Here is a 20172-nt window from a genome sequence, read left to right as displayed (position 1 = left end):
TTATGGGACAATGTGGCTACTTCATGAGACCTTCAATTCAGATCATTTATATAAAATGTAGTATAAAAGATAAAATCGCATTTTGGTTTCTGCATTTTTTTTTTAAAGATTTTATTTATTTATTTGAGACAGAGAGAATGAGAGAGAGCACATGAGAGGGGGGAGGGTCAGAGGGAGAAGCAGACTCCCTGCTCCACGGGAAGCCTGCTTCTCCCTCTCCCACTCCCCCTGCTTGTGTTCTCTCTCTCACTGTCTCTCTCTGTCAAAATAAATAAATCTTAAAGAAAAAAAAAAAAAAAAGAAAGAAAATTGAATTTTTGAAAATATTTCCTGCAGGAAGCAAGAAATGAGAAGAGTCCAGATTTGGCACCTACTCCTGCCCCACAGAGCACACCACGAAATACTATCTCGCGGTCAACCTCTGGAGACCCTGAAATAGACAAAAAAATCAAGAACCTAAAGAAGGTGAGACACTTAAATAAAAGCCAGATGTGCTTATTGAAAGAAATCCATGAGAAATGTATAAAGATGGCATCTAAGAAGTTTGTGTCAGTTCTGATTATTGCTTTCTCACTATGAAATACTATAATTTGGGACTGGCACTGATTTTAGTTCTATTCCCAGATGTCTAATGGCTGTTATTAGTCTTTATTATTGATTTTTAGAGTAATAAGAAATGTACCTTTGTACAGAAATATGCTGAACACTTTTATACTCAGTATTTCATCAGACATTTGTGAGATAGGTAGGAACAGATATTTATCCCAGTTTTGAAGATGAAGAAACAGAAAAAGAAATTTATTAATTTGTCGTATTGCAACCAGTTTGTGATGATGGCCCTGGGGTAAAACCAGGTTTCTAGAGTTTTCCCAGGCTGCATGACAAAGTATCTCTTAAAGCCAAAGACATTGTCTGGGTACGATGAAGTGCTGGAATAAGTGGTAAAGTTGGTGATATATTTACATACTTATACATGTACATATATACCATTACTTGAAAGCTTGAAAATTTTTTTGCCAAATCCCATGTTCTTAATGTACTTAATTTTACATCTAAGTTAAAAAACAAAAAATTTTACCTTGGCATTTTAATAGACTAGCCTTGACCCAAAGGTAAGATAACTGATTCTCCTTATTCATTTTTCCCATTCGTGTGATTGAGTTGTTACTAAGAAAATTTGCATTCTGAAATACTGAAATTACTTATTCTTCCTTCTCTTGACTCATTATATTTGATGTTCGCAGAAACTGAAAGCAATCGAACAACTGAAAGAACAAGCAGCAGCTGGAAAACAGCTCGAAAAAAATCAGGTCATTTTTACATGTTTCATTTGTGCGTGTAGTCACTACCACTCTTCCCCCTTTTTATTATAAACAATTTTTTAATCAAGTGGGAGAGCATATAAATTTAAAAACTTATTTTGAAAACATGCCATATATTTGGTAAAATGTTTTTACACTTAAACAGAAAGGATAGGGGAAGATAAGATGTAGATCATGGTGAATGAGAGAATCACTATTTCCGAGAGGCATACTGAAGCCATTGCTATTAAAAATAAAGGCAGCTTATTAACATAAACATAAGATTCTCTTCCTTCCTATATTTCAGGTTGCACTGCCCTGTTTGCTCCTTTCTCTCCTTCTGAGGGAAGCCCAATTGTAGAATGGGAAATTTCTTGGACCCTCAGTGTTGCAATAAGACAGCACCTGTCCTTTGCCCCCTTGATTCATACCAAGAAACAAATTAGAGCTTGTTTCTTTGTATTTTTAAATCTGTATTTTCCAGTAGATCTGTTAAAGTGTAAATACTCTTTTTATAAATTTTTTATCCTTTGCTCTTTTGGCTGTAGATCCAATAATTATTTTATTTCATTTCCTATTTAATAACTCTGTTGTTTTAAACTTATTTCTAGTTGGAGAAAATTCAAAAAGAGAAAGCCCTTCTCCAGGAGCTGGAAGATTTGGAATTGGGTATTTAAAGATTCACAGAGAGCAAGTTGTTACCAGAAATCAGTGCAAACACATTTTCTGTTAAACCCATTGGTGGACATGAAATATCCATGTGCCCACATTTAATTTTCATCTATAATTTTAACCATTTATCCAAGATTCTGCATATGTGTGAAGTTACTTAATAATGTCTGTTAAATTGATTTTTACATCCTGCATCCTATACCATGTCAACACATGATAAAGAAAAGAAACACATGAACTTTTTTTTTAGTAAGTTTGACAGATTGAAAGACAGTGTCATTGGTTTTTTTATTAGGAGACAGTATTTACCATACATGTGAATAAAAACATTTAAATTTAATCATTGTTCGCTTTGTTATAAGTTCCTAAGTTAACATGTCCTTTATTAATTAATCAGACAAGCTTGGGAAATTTTCCTTTGAATATATAATACGGCTTTTTTTTTATCCTAAAGAATTATTATATTGTCCAAATTTTAAAGAAAAGCCTTAAAAATCTGAATGTACTAAATTGATTATATTTTTTGTAGTATTTGAAATTGTTTTTCTGCTTAGTTCTAAAGTAAATATACTTTAAAAATAGAAAATAGTAAAACATTTTATTTTGATATTTCAAATAATCTAGTGATTTAAGGATGAAGTAAATATTTCGAAACATGAACTATGATTATTTTGCTATAGTTGAGTCTCGATTATTTTGATTGTTTATTCATATGATGAAAAAAAGATGTAATGGTAATGCAAGACACTCACCTATGAAAACTAATTTATATATAGTTTTAGAGTCTGTTACAATTTTTTTTAATCAGGTTTACATTTAAAGTCACTTTAAAAGTTTTGATTAATTTAAGTAATCTTTACACCCACCTTGGGGCTTGAAATCACAACCCTGAGATCAGGAGTCACACACTCTCCTGACTGAGCCAACCAGGCACCCTAACATTTGAAACTGCTTTTATTTCATTTGCATTAATACAGGTTTTCATTTTCCAGAGGTAATCTTTAAACTGATAGGTAAAAGAATACAGAAACAGCTTGAGAGATAAAAATAGATAACTGAGTTTACTAACATCCCAGAGCTTCTACTAAGATTTGGTAATTCATTACAGTTGACTGGTGTTTTGACACAGAGGGATAGTCCAAAATGGCGGAGGAATAGGAGACCTTAGTTTTGTCTGGTCCCAGGAATTCAGCTACATAGCTATCAAATCATTCTGAATACCTGCGAACACAACCAGAGGTCTAAAGGAATAGCTGCAACTCTACAAATAGAAAAGTGACCACTTTCTACAAGGTAGAAGGTGCAGAGAAGTGAATCTGAGGCAATAAATGGGAAGATAAACTGTGAGAGGAGGGAGCCTCTGTCAGCAGTCCCGGAAAGTGATATAGCAGAGTGCAAAATCAGAACTTTTTAAAAGTCTGCTCCAGGGGCACCTGGATGGCACAGTTGGTTAAGTGTCTGCCCTCGGCTCAGGTCATGATCCAGGGTCCTGGGATCAAGCCCCACATTGGGCTCTCTGCTCAGTTGGGAGTCTGCTTCTCCCTCTGCCCATCGTGTCAGCCCCCCCAACCCCCAGCTCGTGCTCTCTCTCTCTTTCTCTGTCAAATAAATAAAAAGTCTGCTCTGGAGAGGAACATCCCTGCCTGAAAGGTGCTCAGGTGGGGCGGAATCCTAGGTGGGACATTGTGGTCTCAGGATCCTTGGGGTCACAGGAAGAGGGGGGTTGCCTGCATGTGGCAAAGTTCCCAGGCATTGGAGCAGGGAAGCCGGCTGCAACCAGCAATCCCAGGAGTGGGTTCTCAGCTCAGGGTTGCCATAAACCAGGAACTTTGGCACAGTTGGGAGACCACTCTCCAAGCAGGGGCCCAGCAAGCCGCAGAACCGTGGCTCTTCCTCCCCTAGGAGGAGCTGCGTGGGTGCACACCAAAGGAGTCTACAGGGTTTGGAACATGGTCACGTGCCTGAGATAGAAACTCTTGGACACAGGCTGGGTGAGCACACTGTGGATGGAGACCAGGGAGAAGTTTTTCTTTAGAATTTTGGGATCTAGTTTTCTAACAGACCAAAATACACACAGGATCCAGTCTATTGCTCTCTTCTGTTCACCTGTCTGATTATATTCCCCCCCCCCCCCCCCGGTTTCAGGTCCCTTCTGATTTGTTTAGTGTATATTTCTCTGGGGTCATTGTTGTTTTGTTCTCTTGTTCATCTGTTCTCTGGACAGAATGACAAGATGGAAAACCTCACCTCAAAAAAGAGAACAAGAGACAGTATGGGACCTAATCAGTATGGATATAAGTAAGATGTCAGAACTAGAGTTCAGAATAACAATTTTAAAGATACTCGCTGGGCTTGAAAAAAGCATAGAAGACACGAGAATCCCTTTCTGGAGAAATGAACTAAAATCTAATCAAGTTGAAATAAAGGCTATTAATGAGATGCAATAAAAAATGGAGGCTCTAACTGCTAGGATAAATGAGGCAGAAGAGAGAATTAGTGATATAGAAGACAAAATGATGGAGAATAAAGCTGAGAAAAAGATAACAACTGGACCACAGAGGAGAATTCGAGAGATAAGTGATCCATAAAGTGAAACAGTATTAGAATAATTGAGATCCCAGAAGAAGAGGAAAGGGTGGGTGGGCAGAAGGTATACCAGAGTGAATTATAGCAGAGAATTAACCTAATCTGGGGAAGGAAACAGGCATCCAAGTCCAGAGAATCCCTCTCAAAATCAATAAAAATAGATCACACCCCGACATATAATAGTAAAACTTGGAAATCTCAGAGACAGAAAATCCTGAAAGCAGCTCAGGACAAGGAATCTGTAACCTACAAGGATAAAAACATTAGACTGGCAGCAGACTTATCCACAGAAACCTGGCAGGCCAGAAAGGACTGGCATGATATATTCAGGGTGCTAAATCAGAAAAATATGCAGCCAAGAATACTTTATCCAACTAGGATGTCATTCAAAATAGAAGGAGAAAGAAAGCTTCCAGCACAAACAGAAACTAAAAGAATTTGATCACCAAACCAGCCATGTAAGAAATATTAAAAGGGATCCTTTAAGCGAAGAGAGAACCCAAAAGTAACATCAGAAAGGAACAGAGACAGTATACAGAGATAGTCACTTTACAGGTAATAATATGGCACTAATTAATATCTTTCAATAGTTACTCTGCATGTAAATGGGCTAAATGCCCCTAATGAAAAGACACAGGGTATCAGATTGGATAAAAAAGCAAGACCCATCAATATGATGTCTGCAAGAGACTCAGACCCAAAGACACCTCCAGATTTAAAGTGAGGGGGTGGAAAACCATTTGTCATGCTAAGGGACATCAAAAGAAAGCTGGGGTAGCCATCCTTATATCAGACAAATTAGATTTTAAACCAAAAACTGTAATAAAATATAAGAAAGGACAGTATATCAAAATTAAAGGGTCTATCCAACAAGAAGATCTAACAATTGTAAATATGCCCCTAACATGGGAGCAGCCAATTATATAAACCAATTAGTAACAAAATTAAAGAAACACATTGATAATAATACAAAAATAATAGGGGACTTTAACACCCCACTCACTGCAATGGACAAATCATCTAAACAGAAGATCAACAAGGAAACAAGGGCTTTGAATGACACACTGGACAATATGGACTTCAAAATATATTCAGAGCATTCCAACCTAAAGCAACAGAATACACATTCTCGAGTGCACATGGAACATTCTCCAGAATAGATCACATCCTGGGTCATAAATCAGATCTCAACTGGTACCAAAAGATTGGGATCATTCCCTGCATATTTTCAGACCACAATGCTTTGAAAACTGAACTCATTCACAAGAGGAAATTTGGGAAAAAATCAAATATATGGAGGCTAAGGAACATCTTACTAAATGAATGGGTCAACCAGGAAATTAAAGATGAATTTTAAAAAATTCATGGAAACAAATGAAAATGAAAACATGACTCTTCAAAACCTTTGGGATGCAGCAAAGTCAGTCCTAAGAGGGAAGTAGTATATAGCAATACAAGCCTTTCTCAAGAAACAAGAAAGGTCTCAAATACACAATCTAACCTTACACCTAAAGGAGCTGGAGAAAGAACAAATAAAGCCAAAACCCAGCAGGAAAAGAGCATTAATAAAGATTAGAGCAGAAATCAATGGAATAGAAACCAAAAGAACAGTAGAACAGATCAATGAAACTAGGAGTTGGTTCTTTGAAAGAATTAGTAAGATTGATAAACCCCTGGCCAGACTTAACAAAAAGAAAAGAGAAAGGACCCAAATAAATAAAATCAGGAATGACAGAGGAGAGATCACAATTATAAGAACATATTATGAGCAACTAATATGCCAACAAATTAGGCAATCTGGAAGAAATGGATGCATTCCTAGAGACATATAAGCTACCAAAACTGAACCAGGAAGAAATAGAAAACCTGAACAGACATATAACTAGCAAGGAAATTGATGCAGTAATCAAAAATCTCCCAAAAAACTAGAGTCCAGGGCTGGATGGCTTCCCAGGGGAATTCTACCAAACATTTAAAGAAGAATTAATACCTATTCTTATGAAACTGTTTCAAAAAATAGAAATGGAAGGAAAGCTTCCAAACAGAGCTTTTCCCCTAAGGTCAGGAACATGGCAGGGATGTCCACTATCACCACTGTTGTGTAACATAGTACTAGAAGTCCTAGCCTCAGCAATCAGACAACAAAAAGAAATAAAGGGCATCCAAATTGGCAAAGAAGTCAAACTCTCACTCTTCTCAGATGACATGATACTCTATGTGGAAAACCCAAAAGACTCCACCCCAAAATTGCTAGAACTCACAGGAATTCAGTAAAGTGGCAGGATATAAAATCAATGCACAGAAATCAGTTGCGTTTATATACACCAACAACAAGACAGAAGAAAGAGAAATTAAGGAGTTGATCCCATTTACAATTGCACCCCAAACCATAAGATACCTAGGAATAAATCTAACCAAAGAGGCAAAGAATCTGTACTCAGAAAACTATAGAACACTCATGAAAGAATTTGAGGAAGACACAAAGAAATGGAAAAACGTCCCATGCTCGTGGATGTGCAGAACCAAATATTGTTTAAATATCTATGCTACCCGAAGCAATCTACACATTCAAATGCAATCCTTATCAAAATACTATCAACTTTTTCCACAGAGCTGGAACAAATAATCCTAAAATTGATATGGAACCAGAAAAGACCCCAAATAGCCAAAGGAATGTTGAAAAAGAAAACCAAAGCCGGTGGCATCACAATTCCAGACTTCAAGCTCTATGACAAAGCTGTAATCATCAAGGCAGTATGGCACTGGCACAAAAACAGACACATAGATCAATGGAACAGAACAGAGAGCCCAGAAATGGACCCTCAACCTGTGGTCAACCAATCTTCGACAAAGCAGGAAAGAATATCCAATGGAAAAAAGACAGTCTCTTCTACAAATGCTGTTGGGAAAATTGGACAGCCACATGCAGAAGAATGAAACTGGACCATTTCCTTACACCACACACAAAAATAGACTCAGAATGGATGAAAGACCTAAATGTGAGATAGGAATCCATTAAATCCTAGAGAACACAGGCAGCAACCTCTGTGACCTTGGTTGCAGTAACTTCTTGCTAGACACATCCCCAAAGGCAAGGGAAACAAAGGCAAAAATGAACTATTGGGACTTCAACAGGATAAAAAGCTTTTGCACAGCAAAGGAAACAGTCGACAAAGCCGAAAGACAACCAATAGAATGGGAAAAGATATATGCAAATGCCTTATCAGATAAAGGGTTAATATCCAAAATCTATAAAGAACTTATCAAACCCAACACCCAAAGAATAATCCAATCAAGAAATGGGCAGAAGACATGCACAGACATTTCTCCAAAGAAGACATGCCACTGGCCAACAGACACATGAAAAAGTGCTCAACATTACTTGGCATCAAGGAAATACAAATCAAAACCACAATGAGATACCACCTCACACCAGTCAGAATGGTAAAATTAACAAGTCAGGAAAGGACAGATGTTGGTGAGGATGTGGAGAAAGGGGAGCCCTCCTACACTGTTGGTGAAATGCAAGCTGGTGCAGCCACTCTGGAAAACAGTATGGAGGTTCCTCAAAAAGTTGAAAATAGAGCTGCCTATGACCCAGCAATTGCACTACTAGGGATTTACCCCAAAGATATAAACGTAGTGATCTGAAGGGGCACCTACACCCCAGTGTTTGTAGCAGCAGTGTCCACAATAGCCAAACTATGGAAAGAGCCCAGATGTCCACCGACAGATGAATGGATAAAGATGTGGTATATATATACACACAATGGAATACTACTGAGACATTAAAAAGAAAAAAAAAATCTTGCCACTTGTAACTACATGGATGGAACTAGAGGGTATTATGCTAAGCAAAATGAGTCGATCAGAGAAAGACTATTATCTTATGATCTCACTCGTATGTGGAATTTAAGAAACAAAATGGAATCATAGGGGACGAGAGAAAAAAAGAAAAGGCAAAATCAGAGAGGGAGACAAACCATAAGAGACTCTTAATCATAGGAAACATACTGAGGATTGCAGGAGGGGAGGGAGTTGGGGATGGGGTAACTGGGTGATGGACATTAAGGAGGACATGTGATGTAAGGAGCACTGGGTATTATATAGGACTGATGAGTCACTGACCTCTACCTCTGGAACTAATAATACATTATATGTTAACTAATTGAATTTAAATTAAAAAAAATAAATTTAAAAAAACAATTGTATTTTAAATGTTTTGTGTGTAGAGGGTCGGGGTGGGTGGAAGTGTGTGTGTGTGCGCTTGCACACATATAATTGCTTTCAATATTAATTTATTTCTGATAATAGAAACTTAAACAGATAGGTTACTTTTACAATGTATTACCTTAAAAATTGTTTTTCTGGGGCACCTGGATGACTCAGTTGGTTAAGCATCTGCCTTCAGCTCAGGTCGTGATCCCAGAGTCCTGGGATCGAGCCTGGCGTCGGGCTCCCTGCTCAGCGGGGAGTCTGCTTCTCCCTCTGTCTCTCCCCCTGACTTGTGCTCTCTCACTCTTTCTCTCAAATAAATAAATAAAATCTTTTTAAAAAATTGTTTTTTTAATAAAATATTAAATAATGCATCCTAAGATAGTGTAATGTTTTCTGGCCTGGCAGCCTAACAATTTTTTAAAAATTAATTACTCATTTATAGCAGAATTTACAGTAAACATTAATTATCTTCAAAATGTTTATCTCAAAGATAGTATCATTGACTTTTGTTTTAGTCAGATGCATTTAAATTGTTCCAGGCTAACTGTTCCTACCAAAATTCTTAGGCTCATATTTTCAGAATTGTCTTTATTTCTGTAATCATTTAATCCATTCAACTCTTAAAAAAAAATGTTTCATTTCTGAGCACATGTCAATATAAAAATCACTGATGTATTCTTATTTTTTTTAAAGATTTTATTTATTTATTCATGAGAGACAGAGAGAGAGAGAGAGAGAAGCAGGCTCCCAAGGAGCAGGGAGCCCGATGCGGGACTCGATCCCAGGACCTTGGGATCATGACCTGAGCCGAAGGCAGACGCTTAACCATCTGAGCCACCCAGGCGCCCCACTGATGTATTCTTTGACTACATATTTTGTTTGATTTTTATTTTAAACATTATCCTCTGAGAGTAAGGTGATAGAAGAAAGAGGGTAAGGTGATGAAGGTATGCTTGAGGATGAAATTTTAAATACATTGCTGTATTCATTATAAAGGAAAATCTATAAATCCTGGATTTTCATAAAAATCTCCCTTGCTCAATTATCCCAAAAATGTTTTTGGTATTTACCATAAGCATCTCTGAAGGGCATTATAGTCTTGAGGAGAGGCACTTCAGTGGACACAAAGGCTCTCCTTTCATGAGTTAAGCAAGTTTCCCAGTGAGGGTAGAGAAAAAGACCAAAACCCAATTCTATCATTTGAAAAAAAGGAATTGTTTTCTTGGAAAAGAAATAAAGAGATCATTTGTGTCAAAAAATGCTATGTATGTTGCCAAAAATATAAAATACTGAATATTTTCAAATTAACACTATAGTTTCTATGGGTACATTTTTTTAAAAGATTTTATTTATTTATTTATTTAATTGACAGAGAGAGAGACACACACAACGAGAGAGGGAACAGAAGCAGGGGGGAGTGGGAGAGGGAGAAGCAGGCTTCCAGCCGAGCAGGGGCCTGATGCGGGGCTTGATCCCAGGACCCCGGGATCATGACCTGAGCCAAAGGCAGTCACTTAACCAACTGACCCAGGCGCCCCTCTATGGGTACATTTAAGTATGCAAACTTAATAGAAAAAGTTTGGTGAGGGTATATACTAAATGGATGACATTGACTAGGGTGGAGGGTGGTCAAAAGGAATGTTAGCCTTATTATGTTTAATTTTTTATATAAGAAAGATTATAGTTTTATAAAGTTTAAAAATCATAATCAACTGAGACTAGACTTCAGAATAAGAAATTGTCTTCTTGCAGTTCAATATATGACTACCATACGCCGTTCATTTCTAAGATAAGGACTCAGTGTTATGGAGATCGGGTGGAATTCATTTACTCTTCAGAGTGTATCTCCTGATGTTTGAGGTAGCATGAAAGGGAAGTAAATGTCTGCAAAAATATGTGATGTTTATAACAGTGAAAATTTTTAATAGTAGGATGGAATACCATACAGCCTTAAAAAAAAATGATGCTGTAGACCATGGCTTAGCAGCGACAGCCCTTGGGCTGAATCCTGTGCAGCACAGTGTAGTTTTTGCATTTTTTAAAAAAAGATTTTACTTATTTATTTGTCAGAGAAAGAACACAAGCAGGGGCAGAGGGAGAGGGAGAAGCAGGCTCCCCGCTGAGCAGGGAGCCCGATGCGGGACTCGATCCCAGGACCCCGGGATCATGACCTGAGTCGAAGGCAGATGCTTAACCAACTGAGCCACCCAGGGGGCCCTAGTTTTTGCATTTTTAAATGTTTGAGAAATCAAAAGATTATTTGGTGACACATGAAAATTATATGAAATTCAGCTTTCTGTGTCTTTAAAGTTTTATTGGAATACAGCCATACCTGCTTTCATGCTACAGCTGCAGTTGAGTAGTTGCAAAAGACTATGTAGCTTGAAAAGTCTAAAACATTTCTTTTCTGGCCCTTTACAGAAAAGGTTTGCCAAAAAAGAAAAATGAAAAAGTTTGCTAACTTCTACTCTACAAGAATACAAAATAACATGAAAATAATCATAATACAGTATATAGTTATTTTGCTTCTTATATTCTCCACTATATAAATGCCCAGAAGTGGAATTGCTGGGTCACATCATATTTAAAAATTTGAATGTTCCTGGGGCACCTGGGTGGCTCATTCGTTAAGCATCTGCCTTCGGCTCAGGTCATGATCCCAGAATCCTGGGATCAAGCCCTGTGTCAAGCTCCCTACTCATCGGGGAGTCTGCTTCTCCTCTCTCTGCTCTCTCTCTCTCTTCCCCCCTCACTCTCGCGCTCTCTCAAATAAATAAAATCTTTTTTAAAAATTTAAATGTTCCCTTTATTATGTTTTCCTTCATCAACCTCACCATTTGGGGTTTTTAATCAATTTGTTTTGATATTGGGTACTGCTATGATCGAGTTACTTGAGTGAATCTCATGAATGACTGCAAATTGGCATCTTAACACCTAAACTTTTTTTTTTTTTAAGAAATAAGGCAATGGGCCAGATTGATTTTGATAAGGATTGAACCATTTAAATCTTTATTGTTCAAAAGATTAATGAGCCACCAACCTGCTTCAGATAAACTATTACATTCCTTTTTTGAACTAAATACTTCCAGAATTTATACCCCTTGGCAAGTAAAAGTTACTGTGCTTAAATTCCAAAAGAAATTTCATATCAGAAAGTCTGTGAAATGTGAAAAAGTAGGCTGTTGAGTTTTCCAAAAGTAAATCGTAAGGTAAACATTTTAATCTTGGCTCCTTAGCTGTTTCCCTAAAAACACAATCCATTGACAGCCACAGTCGGCTAAGACTGTGTGTAACCCCTCCATCACATGAGGGCTCAGCCACAGGCCCCTGCAATGTTACCCATCTACGGGGACCACTCAGGGGCAACTGTGGAGTTGGTGAGGTTAGGTGTCAGGCATGGAAACGCTGCTGCAGTTGTGGGGACTTGTTTACAGTGAAGGCTTATTAATGGAACCTCTCTGGGGCTTGACCAGCTCCTATCTTTACTTCACCTTTTTCTTGGTATGTTGTGGAGATGATACGTGAGCCAACTAGGATGATTCCATCTACTTTCTGTCTTCTAGAGTTCTTACAGCTTCTAGACCACTGCCTTCATGCCAGTGTTACCATCGATGTACCACCACTTTCCTGGCATTTTTCTGAGATCCTTAGACAAGAGAGAGCCAAATGCATGTGCTTATTTTGCTGTCTTAAATTAGGAGTCAGAAAAGTGCACTTCGAAAAGTGTTTATAATATATACAATCATATTTTAAGTGAATTTGAAAATTAAAAGCCTTTTGTTTTGCCTAAACAATTCCTGATATGGCCACTAGAGGGTTCCAAAAATCAGAGCATTGTAGATGAAAATTAACAGATTTTACAACATAATCCGGAAAATACGTTCACTCACTTAAAAGTTGCCAGTCTAATAGGCTGGTTTGTTGTTCTTTCTTTTTTTCATTGCCAGTTTCCTTGAATTAACCCTCTTTAGCCCCTTGCCATCAGACTTATTTTTACCTTTCTCCTGATTCTGTCAGTTATCTATTGGCTGCAAATGAATCATGTCCCAAGAGTTTACTTGTAGGTCAAATGTTTACAAAATAGAATGTGTTTTCCCAGAGAGGTAATAATGTAACTAATTATTGGTGCTGAGGTGAGCCCATGAAGAGTTAAATGGAAGAACTGTGTATACATTTTTTTTTTAAGATTTTATTTATTTATTTGAGAGAGAGAGAGAATAAGCTGGGGGGAGGAGCAGAGGCAGAGGGAGAAGCAGCCTCCCTGCTGAGCAGGGAGCCCGATGTGGGGCTCGATGCCGGGACCCTGAGATCATGACCTGAGCTGAAGGCAGATGCTTAACTGACTGAGCCACCCAGGCACCCTACATTTTTTTTTAATGCAGTTTGAAAATTTTTAAAAACTAGTGCCGGAATAAGAAATATATAAAAATAGAATGAGAATTCCTTTAGAAAGTTTGAATGCTACTTTTTTAAAAAAGCAGATTTAAATGAAGAAAAAAGAAGAAAATAACTTTTAGGATATTACTAAGTATGATTTTGGTCATTTTTGTGTGCTTTAGATACTTATTCTTTACTATATACATACAAACATATCTTCTCTTCTCCTTGATACAAACTTTCACTATTCTTGAATTTAATTACAACTGAAGTAATTTGGTGTTTACAAATGAAATGAAGGAAAGAAAGAAGAGAGATTTCCTAAGATAGATCACTAAGCAAAAAATGGAAGCAGTAGAGAAAGAAAAAGGTGATACAGACAAAAAGGTATACAGGAGATGCACAGAGGAAGTGAAGGAAAGACATTGGAATTGGGTCAGAGCTATCACACCCAGGCAACCCCTCAGTTGCTTATTTGATCTGGGGAGGGATGGAAGGATGGTGAGCACACTTGAAAGAGGAAATAGGTACTCTGTAACCCCGACATAGTTGCAGATCAGGCACTATGTGACTTGGGAATACCTTCAGAAATCTCTTAGGAATTTAGTGCCTTTTGGAAGAAAAGGGAGCTGTATTTTTAGAGTCCTAAAAGACCTAGCAAAGCAGAGCTGCTTACATTTCCACTCTGAGGCAAAATTACTCCTATGCACAGTTTTGTTTATTTTTCTATGTTCAGTTGAAGCTAAACAGGTCAAATCCTAGAATTGTGATATCACCAGAGAGGATCTTTTATTGTGCCCAGCCTGTTTTGTTTTTGCATCCCTCCCCACCTCCTTGGACATCTGGCACTCACTTAAGGAACCTGAAGTCCCTGGCTTGTGCTTCCTCCCCCAAACCCCCAATTGATTGAAATCATATATTTGGACCACAATACCCAAGCAGACGTTGCATTTTAAACACTGGCAATGAAAGACTTTCTCAAGGAATTTAGATAGAGTTTGGTAATGATGATGGTAGAGAAGTGATACACCTTGGCCATAGAAGTAATGGCCCCAGTGCAAAATAAAAATGTGGAGTTCCTTGTTCAAAAAGAAGAGTTTCAAGATGGTGACAGCAAAGTGTTAATAAGCAGAGTACAGGCCCCTTCCCTGTTTAAGTAAACTCTATCCCCAAGGTGGGACAAACTCATGACTCCAAGATCAAGAATCACGTGCTCTACCGACTGAGGCAGCCAGGTGCCCTATGGGCAGGCCCTTCTAAGCACTGAGTCCTGTGAAATGGACTCACACCCATGAAGCCAGCCTTGCATAGAAGCTACTGGAATTCCATCTGATCTAAAGAGTCTACTTTGTCTATAGACATCCTCCTGCTCCCCGGAGGAGGAAGAGGTAGTGTCTGACCCTAACAAGACTGTTATGATATTTGGGTTGGCAGCTGCTGGGGAAAGGAAGATATTTTTTTAACTTTATTAGAGCAGCAAAATTGAGCTGAAGGTACAGAGATTTCCCATATAACCCCTGCCCCCACACATGCAGGGCCTCCTCCATTGTCAACATCCCCACCAGAGTGGTACGTTTGTTACAATTGATGAACACATTGACACATCACCCCCCAAAGTCCATAGTTTACATGAGGCTTCATCATGTACAACACTCTTGACATACATTCTACGGGTTTGGACAAATGCTTAATGACAGGTATCCATCATAGTATCATACAGAGCAATTTCACTGTCCTAAAAGTCCTCTGCTCTACCTATTCATTTCCCCACTCCCACTACTGACAGTTGCTGATCTTACTGTCTCCATACTTTTGCCTTTTCCAGAATGTCATATAGTTGGAATCATACAGTATGCAGTCTTTTCAGATGGGCTTCATTCCCTCAGTAATATGCATTTAACATTCCTCCATGTCTTTCATGACTTGATAGTGCTGAATAATATTCCGCTGTCTGGATGTACCAGTTTATTTATCCATTCACCTCCTGAAGGCCATCTTGGTTGTCTCCAAGTTTTGGCAAATGTGAATAAAGTTGCTATAAACATTAATGTGCAGGTTTTCATATGGACAGAAGTTTGATCCTAGGCCTTTCATCCTAGGCCTCTTGATGTCACCCCTTCAGGAAATCTGAGGTCTGGCCTTGATCCTGAGCTTGCTGGCCAGGGTTATTCCATCTTTCAAATGGCCTCCCAGACATTGATAGTCTACCATCTGAACTTCCACGTAATGTTTGTCTATATTTCTAGGTTTAAGACTTGAAGGTGGGAATGACAGCAGTTAGAAAATCTAAGCCAGGCTGAAGGAAAGATAAGATACATGGCTTGAAGAGCGCTTGCTTTGAAAGCAAGAGAAATGGACCCTCTAGAGGCAAAATACGTTACAACTCACAGATTCAAATGAAAAGACACAGAACAAGGCCCTGGAGATGAGAGGAACCTGAGTAGTTTGGGGTCTAGAAGTGTCCTCGGGGTTCTTTTGTCAGAATTAATCAACTTCAGTAATTTTTGGCTTTGGACATTGGCACAGCTCTGGCTGGGAAGGCTTTTGGGCATTTTAATTGACAAGACTGTGTGCATTGGGGTGAAGCTAGTCCCCCGAAGAGAAACTGAAGTACTTTTGCCAGAAGAAGAGGAGTCAATGTTGGGGAGCATTTCAACAACATATATCTACTTTATTAATATTATGAAGAGGCTCCCACAAGATAACTTGCTGATCAATTAAATTTTGTACAGGGTTCTTTATTTCTTTCTTACTTTTGATCTTGAAATGGATACATTTTGTTCAAATACAGTTTTTTTATACAAGCTATGTTCTCTAGATATTTTTTTTTAATTTTTAAAAAGATTTTATTTAGTTTTGCGAGAGAGAGAGAGCAAGCATGAGGAGGGGAGGGAAGGGCAGAGGGAGAAGCAGACTCTCCACTGAGCAGGGAGCCTGATGTGGGACTCAATCTCAGTACCCTGGGATCATGACCTGAGCTGAAGGCAGACGCTTAACCGACTGAGCCACCCAGCGCCCTCTAAATATTGTTTTTAAATTCAATTTTACCTGGTTATATTAATTTACCTTCCATCTAATGCTTTTAGTTGAGGCCTCAGGAATTTGATGTATTAACCATGTTTGGATGTTCTTTCATAATTTTAGCTACCACATGCATTTAAATGATTCCCAGATACATATGTGTACATTCTCTCTTTCTTGTCCCATATTACCAGTCATCTCCAGCATAAGTTTTCGTGGATACCCAGTCAAAAGTTGAAATTTAACATGTTGACAATTAAATGATCTCCTTTTACTGCTTGCCAATTTCCCCATTACTATTCACTGCAATACAAGTTCAAGTAACTTCTATGCTCAGAGAAATTGCTGGGTTCTCTGGGGATTTGAAGACATATAAGACCACAGTCTGAACTCCTAAGAGACCTCAAGTCTAATTCACTAGACTTGGCTGCATAGTAGAACTGCCTGAAGAAACTTGATTATATGGAAGCCCAGACCCCATCCTAGACCAACTAAATCAGAATAACACCTGAGTTAGAGATGTGATTACTGAATCCTCACTGTCTTAGTCAACTTGGGTTCCTATAACAAAATACCCTAGACTCGGTTAAACAACTGACCTTTATTTCTCACAGTTGTAGAAGGTGGGAAGTTCAAGATCAAGGTGCCAGCAGACTTGGTTCTTGGTGAGGACCCTCTTCTGGGCTAGCAGACAGCAGTCATTGTACTGTGTGCTCACTAATCTCTTTTTGTGTGTGCATGTGGGGAGTCCCACTCTGATGAGCAAATCTAAACCCAGTTACCTCGAAAGACTTCGCCTCCAAATACCATTATATTGGGAGTTAGGGCTTCCGTATATAAATTTGAGGAGGAACACAAACATTCAGCCCATAATATTCACTCTCCAGAGCACCCATTGGCAATCACCAAATTAGCCAGTATTTCCTCTGGAAAAATCTCTTCCTTTTTCTTTACATTTATTATCCCCTATGCAAAGCTCTTACTACTTTAAACAAGCAGTAATAACTATCACTACCTGAGGAACTAGGCTATAGATTTTACATATATCATTTTATTTGCTCTAATCCTTATTAAAACTGCAGGGAAACTCACAGCCACACAGCTAGCAAGAGAGAGGAGGATCAGACTTCAAAACCAGTGATCATCACCCTTATGCTCTACTTCCTCCATTCTTTCTTTTTTCTAGTCCATCTTGCGCTGAATCCCCCAAATGACCTTCCTCAGAAAACTGTAGGGCTTTTCTTCTCTGCTCAAGAATCTGTAGTACCTGTGACCATCTGCTGAATTTGTTGTTTTTCAGTGTGGCTTTCAAGGCCATCAATCTTCAGACCCTTCCTCATACTGCTAATTGTACTAATTTCATTCTTCGAGGAAACTCCCTCAGGCCAGCTCTGCTGACCTTATTATGGATGTAGGCTATTTCTCGGAATTAGAAGATTAAGAAAATTCATAACTTGAATTTTGGACCAAAATAGCAGCCTCTGAGAATAAATGGAGTACATTATTACTTTTGGATTATTAATTTGTACAACTATTATTAATACCAACTAATTATTAGTTATTATTACCAACTAATAGGTTACTGACTCGGTCCTACATGAAGATCCATTTAATGCCTGCCTCGCATTTCATGTATGGCCTGGGAGGCTCCAAGCGATGTCTGACTTATGTTTGGTAAATGAATTCACTCTTACCAGGTGTCGCCATTACCCCCCTCCCCCCACACACACCACAGGTCTTCTGACGAATGCTACCTCTGCTCTGCCGGACACCGCGCCCTCTGCTGGCACACCTCTGCTACTTCACTGAACACTGGGGTCTCTGTCAATATCTGGGCACATTTAGCATATCACAACCCAAATATGTTAGAGCCCTTAATGTGCCATAGTTTGTGTCTCTGGATAAGATGGAGAATGTCTCTCTTCTCTTTGCATTTTGTTGGAGGACCGTTGTTGAAAGCTGCGCTTCTGGGGTTCCAATGTTGTGCCTCATTTTTGGACTTTTAGATCTGTCAATTTTTGGAATCTAGTTGGGATGAGGAGGAATTTGAGTGCCAGTCACTGTGCTAGGGTTGGAATCATCTTTCCTCCAGACACTAGTGCTCTGTTGCTGACTGGGCTCTTGTTCTTTGGCCTCTTCTCTTAAAATGCATTATTTCCCAGGAGCATTAATTCCATGTTCCCCCAAACCCCACCTAAGTATACATCTGTCTGTTTGCCAGCCACACCCCACACAATCTGAGCTCCAGCTGTGGAAACCTTCCAGGCTTAATGAGATTCCCCACTTACCTACTTTCGTACATCTTTTTTTTTTTTTAAGATTTATTTATTTATTTTAGAGAGAGAGGGAGCATGGGGGGAGGGACAGAGGGAGAGGGAGAGTGAGTCTCAAGCAGACTCCACACTGAGCACAGAGCCCAATGTGGGGCTCAATCTCACCACCCTGGGAGCACGACCTGAATCAAAACCAAGAGTTGGACACTCAACTGCACCATCCAGGCGCCCTAAGATTTTATTTTTAAGTACTCTCTACACCCAACGTAGGGCTTGAACTTACAATCCTGAGATCAAGAGTCATGTGTTCTACTCACTGAACCAGCCAGGTGCCCCTACTTTTGTGCATCTTATTGGTCTCACTTCAAATATTTTCTTACCCAATCATGACCTTCTTTAAGACCAAGAACCCACCAAGTCTAATTAGTCCTTGTGCCCTAGTTTTGCACTATGCCCGGTGGTTTACAATAACTGTTCTGTGTTAACTTTCTCCCTGTTGTATATGACTCCTTTCCTTTAGATATTTGTTACTTCAATCTTTACCCATACAGTTACCACATCTGTCTTCTGAAGATAGTGCTTTGATAATGCCACCAATCTCTAATGGCTCCCATTTTTTATAGGAAAAAAATTCAAACTGCTTAGCCTGGCATTTAAGACCTTCCACAATCTGCCCTACCTACATTCCTATTCTGGCTTCCCATTCATTTCTTGGAGGATATAAAAATACTATAGGTAAAGCCCTTAACAGCACCTTGTATATAGTAGACACTTGATAAACAGTAGCTTGATAGTGTTTGTTTTCACTTTATTCTTATTGTTACTATTACAAAAACTCCATGGTCACCTGGGCTACCAGGAGAAATGACAGTCCCTGACCTTACCAAACTCAGCTAAGAGCAGAAGAGACCAACACAGTAATAACTGATTACAATGAAATATGATGACTAAGTAGGGAGGTGATTTCTCAGTGCTTAAGGGCCAGAGCGCAAGGAAGGCTGAGTGAATTTGCCTTGAAGAATTAGTAGAAAGGTTTATACTTTTCTTTGTAGAGGTTTGCCCATTTCTTGTAGATTTATTCTAGAAAATATTGTTAAGAGATACCCTTTTTTAAAAACCACATTTTCTAACTATTGATGAAAGATAACTATTGATTTTTGTGAATTGAACTTGTATGTAGCAAGCTTTCTGGACACCAAGTTTGTAGGTTCTTTTTGTTTTTTTATGTATATAACTATATCGTTTATAAACAGTGGCAGTTTTGTTTCTTTTCAGTCCTTACATTTTCTAATTCTTTTTCTTATTAGATTTGCTAGGTAGTGCACAATTGTACAATTCAGCACAATGCTGAATGGGAGAAGTGAATGTGGGTATACTTGACCTGTTTCTGACTGAACTGGGAATTTCTTGGGATTCTAATGTCTCAAATTAAGTATGATATCTGCATTTTTTGTTAGATAACTTTTATCAGGTTAAGGAAATTTCCTTCTAAGTCATTGAGAATTTTTATAATAAATGAGTTTAATTTTAGCAAATCCTATGGAAATGTTCATATGATGTATCTTCTCTAATCCATTATTGCAAAGATTCCAATAGATTTCTTTTTTTTTTAAGATTTCTTTTTTTAAAGAAAGATTTTATTTATTTATTTGACAGAGAGAGACACAGCGAGAGAGGGAACACAAGCAGGGGGAGTGGGAGAGGGAGAAGCAGGCTTCCCGCGG

General features: G+C 38.5%; 1 protein-coding gene across 3 annotated transcripts in view; it reads left to right on the top strand.

Moving 5' to 3' along the window:
* The window catches only part of EIF2A (eukaryotic translation initiation factor 2A), a 35972-nt gene extending 33659 nt beyond the window's left edge, over positions 1 to 2313 (top strand). For all 3 annotated transcript variants that reach the window (XM_021685974.1, XM_044915183.1, XM_044915186.1), the window contains 3 exons: positions 337 to 465; positions 1245 to 1310; positions 1913 to 2313. In XM_021685974.1, coding sequence (XP_021541649.1) covers positions 337 to 465; positions 1245 to 1310; positions 1913 to 1978 — 261 coding nt within the window. In that variant the 3' untranslated portion in view covers positions 1979 to 2313. The remainder of the gene's footprint in view (positions 1 to 336; positions 466 to 1244; positions 1311 to 1912) is intronic.
* The last annotated feature ends 17859 nt before the right edge of the window (positions 2314 to 20172 follow it).

Source organism: Neomonachus schauinslandi, chromosome 1 (genome assembly GCF_002201575.2).
Source record: "Neomonachus schauinslandi chromosome 1, ASM220157v2, whole genome shotgun sequence".
Taxonomy (NCBI): Eukaryota; Metazoa; Chordata; class Mammalia; order Carnivora; family Phocidae; genus Neomonachus; species Neomonachus schauinslandi.
This window is presented reverse-complemented; position numbering and strand designations above follow the sequence as displayed.